The sequence below is a fragment of the Orussus abietinus genome, unplaced genomic scaffold, assembly GCF_000612105.2.
Source record: "Orussus abietinus isolate OABI.00-Male unplaced genomic scaffold, Oabi_2.0 scaffold713, whole genome shotgun sequence".
Taxonomy (NCBI): Eukaryota; Metazoa; Arthropoda; class Insecta; order Hymenoptera; family Orussidae; genus Orussus; species Orussus abietinus.
Window position 1 is genome coordinate 11,535 of NW_019395037.1, and position 6,397 is coordinate 17,931.

General features: G+C 36.4%; 1 protein-coding gene across 1 annotated transcript; it reads right to left on the bottom strand.

Moving 5' to 3' along the window:
* Nucleotides 1–218: 218 nt before the first annotated feature.
* Nucleotides 219–5,652, bottom strand: LOC111674197. The gene is made up of 3 exons (XM_023433613.1): nucleotides 5,600–5,652; nucleotides 2,803–2,991; nucleotides 219–719 (listed from the first exon to the last, which is right to left on the bottom strand). The coding sequence occupies exons 1-3, from the start codon at nucleotides 5,624–5,626 to the stop codon at nucleotides 219–221; spliced, it is 717 nt and encodes a 238-aa protein (XP_023289381.1). The 5' UTR covers nucleotides 5,627–5,652.
* Between the last annotated feature and the right edge of the window lie 745 nt (nucleotides 5,653–6,397).

Below are 6,397 nucleotides of genomic sequence, written 5' to 3' on the forward strand. Positions count from 1 at the left end.
ACAAGCAGATTAAAAAATCGAATTTTTACGAATTATTAGAGCGATATTCAGGCACGCCATATGCCGTAGAAGGTGGTCCATATATTTGTCATGGTAGACCATTGCCATTCTACCAATTTACATTTATTAGTGTATAACAATGTTGAGATACTAAAACAACATAAAAAAAAAGTCATTTAAATCAGTTTTATTTACAAGCGGAATAAAAAATAGATTTTTTATGAATTATTAGAGCGATATTCAGGCACGCCATATGCCGTAGAAGGTGGTCCATACACCGGTGCCGGTTTTTGGACCTCAGGAGGATAGAAGCCCCCAACAAAAGGGACGTCACCGGACTTATAAGTCTCTATCTTGACAGTTGGTTTTCCAGGCGCAGGAAACAGCTGAGGAAAGCCGAGTCCAAGTTTCTCCACAATCTTCTTCGGATCGAACTTATCACTGAAATCGTGAACCGAGCCAAAGAAGTTCGCCAACTGTCCGTGTCCTTCCTTCAAGAAATCCAGCTTGGATGGCACGTGACTTCCGGTGAATTTCTCGAAGAGGTGGACCTTGTTCTCCAGGAAACTCTTTTTTGCCTCCAAAGGAGCTAATTTCGCCGCCAGCAGAGATTTGGCAAAAGTCAGTTTTGCAGCCTTCAAGGAAGCGATCTTCGCCAATTTTGCCGCCGCAATGGATTTCAAAACGTTGATTTTGGCTTCCTTGACTCCTGTGATGACCTTAAAATGATATGAAAGAGTCAGCCTATATATATCTGGGAAGTCAAATCGTTGGGGAAATTATTCCTACCGATTCGTTTCAAATCTCACCACGGGAATGTGGAGGCGCTAGAGTAGGTCCTGAAACTCGTGGAGTTTCGGTTTTCATGAAAAATTGATTTATTTATCATGGACTAGGACCAATATGGCGGAGTCAGGAAACGTTTTCGATGTTTTATGCCTCTTGGAGGTTTAGAATCGAAAATGGAGAGTTTCAGGACCTAGCTCAAACAATTTAGAATACCGCAGAAATTTAATATTATAGCGTTAGATGGGAAAATGTGGAAAATACTTTCACCAACGATTGCAAGAAAATGCTGCCTAGCATGTGTCTTTAGAGCAAAAATTTAGTTGCAGCTGAACATCACAGATGGCGCCGTTGGTCCTACACAGTCGTTAGAATAATGAATTTCCGTGATTTCGACAGTTGTACGTTGATCTCTTCATCATTACTTTCCCGAAATGACATATGGAACGGTTCAGTTCGTAAAACTCTCAACGTAGACTGTAAAAGACCAACATAAATATAAATGGCAGTAACGTGACGCGCCAGCTTATGTTCTCATTTAGGTATTCAAAATGACGTTCCCCCCAAAAAGGGTATAGATGAATTTTAATTTATCGACCTGGATTAAATTTCTCAGCGCCTTTTATATCATTTTAAGATGATATGAAAGAGTCAGCCTGTATATGTATGAGAAGTCAAATCGTTGGGGAAAGTATTCCCCGAATTGGATGTACCGATTCGTTTCAAATCTCACCACGGGAATGTGGAGGCGCTAAAGTAGGTCCTGAAACTTGTGAAGTTTCAGTTTTCATGAAAAATTGATTTATTTATCATCGACTAGGACCAATATGGCGCGGTCCGGAAACGTTATCGATGTTTTACGCTTCTTGGAGGTTTAGAATCGAAAATGGAGAGTTTCAGGACATAGCTCGAACAATTTAGAATACCGTAGAAATACTTTCCTGAATGATTCCAAGAGAATGCTGGCTTATCCCGTGGCTAACACGTAGTTTTAGCAAAAATTTAGTTACAGCTAAACGTCACAGATGGCGACGTTGGTTTGTCAGAATATAAAGAGCCATGAATTCATGGGATTTCGGCAGTTTTACGTCGATCTTTTTATCATTACTTTCCCGAAATGACATACGGAACAGTTCAGTTCGTAAAACTCTCAACGTAGACTGTAAAAGACCAACATAAATATAAATGTCGGTAACGGGACGCGCCAGCTTATGTTCCCACTTGAGTATTGAAAATGACGTTCCCCCCAAAAAGAGTACAGTTGGATTTTAATTTATCGACCTTGAATACAATTCTCAGCGCCTTTCATATCATCTTAAGGTGACATGAAAGCGTCAGACTGTATATATCTCAAAAGTCAAATCGATGATAAAAGTATTCTCCAAATTGGGGGTACCGATTCGTTTCAAATTTCACCACGGGATTGTGGAGGCGCTAAAGTAGGTCCTGAAACTCGTGAAGTTTCAGTTTTCATGAAAAATTGATTTATTTATCGTGGACTAGAACTAATATGGCGGGGTCCGGAAACCTTTTACGCTTCTTGCAGATTTAGAATCGAAAATGGAGAGTTTCAGGACCTAGCTCGAACAAGTTAGAATACCGTAGAAATATAATATTACAGAGTCAGATGGGAAAACATGGAAAATCCTTTCCCAACGATTGCAAGAGAATGCTTGATCGTCTTGGAACTAACGCAGGTCTTTAGAGCAAAAATTTAGTTGCAGCTAAACGTCACAGATGGCGACGTTGGTCCTAAACAGTCCTTAGAATAATGAGTTCCCGGGATTTCGACAGCTTTTCGTCATTAGTTTCCCGAAATGACATATGGAACGCTTCAGTTCGTATAATTCTCAACGTGGACTGTAAAAAACTTCAACATAAATATAAATGTCGGTAACGAGACGCGCCAGCTTATGTTCCCACTTGAGCATTCCAAATGACGTTCCCCCCAAAAAGGGTATAGATGAATTTTAACTTATCGACCTGGATTTAATTTCTCAGCGCCTTTCATATCACCTTAAGCTTGGCTCCTCCCACCGCCTTAAGGCCGTCGACGACGGCGTTCTTCTTTAAGAGAGCTCCAGTCTTGAAGTCTGCAACCGCCGACTTCAGATCCTCTATCAGACCGGCCTTCGCAGCAGCTGCTTGTGATAAGAAGATCTTCTTTGCCAGAAAGCCGTGGGACCCTCCAGCCATCATTGTTGCCTAAGAACGAGATATTGTTTAAACAAAAGATATGCGTATGCAGAAATATACTTTTTCTCTTTTTAAATTGCCTCCCTTGTGGTGAAGTGAAACACGTCGAGGAACTTCATCGATGTCGGTAAAAGAGATTTTTATAAATACCTACGTTGCCGACGTTCGTTTTTATATTGACAGCTGTGTTGAATTATATTAAGTATTGCATTAAATGGCAAACTCCATCCAAAAGATGTCTTATTCGAGTCGACTGTTCTCACAGGGTTTCACTTCACCTTAATCCTTTGAATACGGAGACATTTTGACATATGGGCGAAATTCGTCTGACCGTGCAGGCAATGTTGGACCAAACGTCGGGCGCCTTTAGGCGCTCTTAGTAGCCAAACGTAACTGTTAGGTTATTACATTGTAAGAAATGTTATGTTATTTGTTAGTTTTAAGTTATGTAACTGTTACGTTATTACCATGTAACAAATGTTATGTTATTTATTAGTTTTAAGTTGCGTACCTGTTAGGTTATTACATTGTAAGAAATGTTATGCTATTTGTTAGTTTTAAGTTGCGTAACTGTTAGGTTATTACATTATAACAAACATTATGTCATTTGTTAGTTTTAAGTTACGTAACTGTTAGGTTATTACATTATAACAAACATTATGTTATTTGTTAGTTTTAAGTTATGTAACTGTTAGGTTATTACCATGTAACAAATGTTATGTTATTTATTAGTTTTAAGTTGTGTACCTGTTAGGTTATTACATTGTAAGAAATGTTATGTTATTTATTAGTTTTAAGTTGCGTACCTGTTAGGTTATTACATTGTAACAAACGTTATGTTATTTGTTAGTTTTAAGTTGCGTAACTGTTAGGTTATTACATTATAACAAACATTATGTTATTTGTTAGTTTTAAGTTACGTAACTGTTAGGTTATTACATTGTAACAAAAGTTATGTTATTTGTTAGTTTTAAGTTACGTAACTGTTAGGTTATTACCTTTTAACAAACGTTATGTTATTTGTTAGTTTTAAGTTGCGTAATTGTTACGTTATTACATTGTAACAAACGTTATGCTATTTGTTAGTTTTAAGTTGCGTAACTGTTAGGTTATTACCATGTAACAAATGTTATGTTATTTATTAGTTTTAAGTTGCGTACCTGTTAGGTTATTACATTGTAACAAACGTTATGTTATTTGTTAGTTTTAAGTTCCATAACTGTTAGGATATTACATTTCAACAAACGTTATGTCATTTATTAGTTTTAAGTTGCGTAACTGTTAGGTTATTACATTATAACAAACGTTATGTTATTTGTTAGTTTTAACTTACATAATTGTTAGGTTATTACATTATAACAAACGTTATGTTATTTATTAGTTTTAATTTACGTAACTGTTAGGTTTGGTGTTCAGTGGGTATGTATGCGTCTATCTCTTATGTATATGTATGTCTATGTCCTTGACATGTATTATTTCGATTACGTTAGCACTTGGCCCGATATTCCGGGAAAAGAAGATTTGCGCGACATAATTAAGCGGTACAGAGAGATAATTGAAAGTGATATCATTTCATGTTTGTTGTCCTTTTATTATTGATTATTGCAAGAAAAATTCCCCACGCGGAAACAGTAATCTTGGGAGAAGTATTAATGTACATTTAATGTCTCTTTCTTCCCGAATTTTCGTTATCTCCGTCGATTGCTTTTTATTGTTAAGATTAATGTTATCAAACATTCTTGCAACACTGTTAATAATATTCATAAATGTATTTGGCTCGAAAGTCTACCGTGTTTCTTGAATTTTTATTGTTTAGATTAATAATGGATGTTATCAAACATTCTTGCAACATTATTAAAAATGCTTTAAAATGTATTTGGCTTGTAACTCTACCGTGTTTCTTAAATTTTTATTGCTGAGATTAATAATGAATGTTATTAAACATTCTTGCAACACTGTTAATAATACTCATAAATGTATTTGGCTCGAAATTCTACCGTGCTTCATGAATTTTTATTGCTGAGATTAATATTGGATTTTATCAAACATTCTTGCAACATTATTAATAATGCTTTAAAATGTATTTGGCTCCAAACTCTACCGTGTTTCTTGAATTTTTATTGCTGAGATTAATAATTAATGTTATTAAACATTCTTGCAACATTATTAATAATGCTTTAAAATGTATTTGGCTCGAAACTCTACCGTGTTTCTTGAATTTTTATTGCTTANGTTAAATCGGGAATTTACACATATTTACAAAACGCCCGCTCCTACGGAAAAATTCTTGAAATAAAAGTTGAAGAGCTCTAAATTCTCTATAAAAAAGGTTCTCTTCGATTTTATCGTAAGTTCAATGTAGCGACTTTTGAAAGGCATGACGATGACAGCGACCTCGACAGTTTCAGAAAGCATGAATCCAGAAGATTTCTGAAGTTTTACTTGGATATATGTCTGCAACATATGTCCGCATAATTGTCGGAATTCTGAATAAATTCCAGATAGAGATTCATGATCATTTGACGCGGAAAATCGGTTTGCAAACAATTTGCAGACCTTTTGTTGCATGAAATGTCTGCAACATATATATATAATTTAATAAAAAATATACACTTACCACAAATAGAACCACGAGGACACGCATTTCGAAGAGATGAAAGAAATTCCGAATTTGACCGAATACTTCCCATCGACTGACTCGAAATCGCAGAAATTTTCCTTTTATAAGAGTCCGAACAGGAAAGAAGAAAGCAACCCTTTCTCAAGTTCGGATTTCCCAGATTTTCTACCCCTTGGGCAAAATTTGGATCACTTATTCGGGTGTATATTAATTTCGGAGTGCTGAAGGAAAGTGGTCTTCGGAAAAGCGAAAGTTACGTGAACTTTCACCATCTAATGACAATTCCTCCCATTTTCCGGTTTTATTTAGGCCGAGAATTCCTGAGGATGAAACTTCTGGAAATTATATACTCAATATAATTCGACACAGCTGTCGATATAAAAACCAACGTCGGCAACGCAGGTATCTAGACAGACCTTTTTTACCGACGTCGATCAAGTTCCTCGACGCGTGTCATTTCGTTAAATCGGGAATTTACGAATATTTACAAAACGCCCGCTCCTACGGAAAAATTCTTGAAATAAAAGTTGAAGAGCTCTAAATTCTCTATAAAAAAGCTTCTCTTCGATTTTATCGTAAATTCAATATAGCGACTTTTGAAAGGCATTTTCAGCATTTCAGTTCTTGTGGGGAAATGAAGAGGACGCTGCTGATAACGAAGACGTCCCAGAGTTTATCTCGTTCGCCCCCAGCAGCTCTAGAATTGAAAATGACGATGATAACGACCTCGACAACGACTTCGACGATGACGACGTCGACGATAACACACCGAGAAAACCTTTCACAATCTACACA

What these genes read in the sequence shown, in the direction of transcription:
- LOC111674197 (XM_023433613.1), bottom strand. Translation starts at nt 5,626, where the DNA reads ATGCGTGTCCTCGTGGTTCTATTTGTG. An exon ending in TCCTCGTGGTTCTATTTGTG is followed by an intron (nt 2,992 to 5,599) that starts GTAAGTGTATAT and finishes TCTCGTTCTTAG; the next exon opens with GCAACAATGATGGCTGGAGG. An exon ending in TGGGAGGAGCCAAGCTTAAG is followed by an intron (nt 720 to 2,802) that starts GTGATATGAAAG and finishes TATCATTTTAAG; the next exon opens with GTCATCACAGGAGTCAAGGA.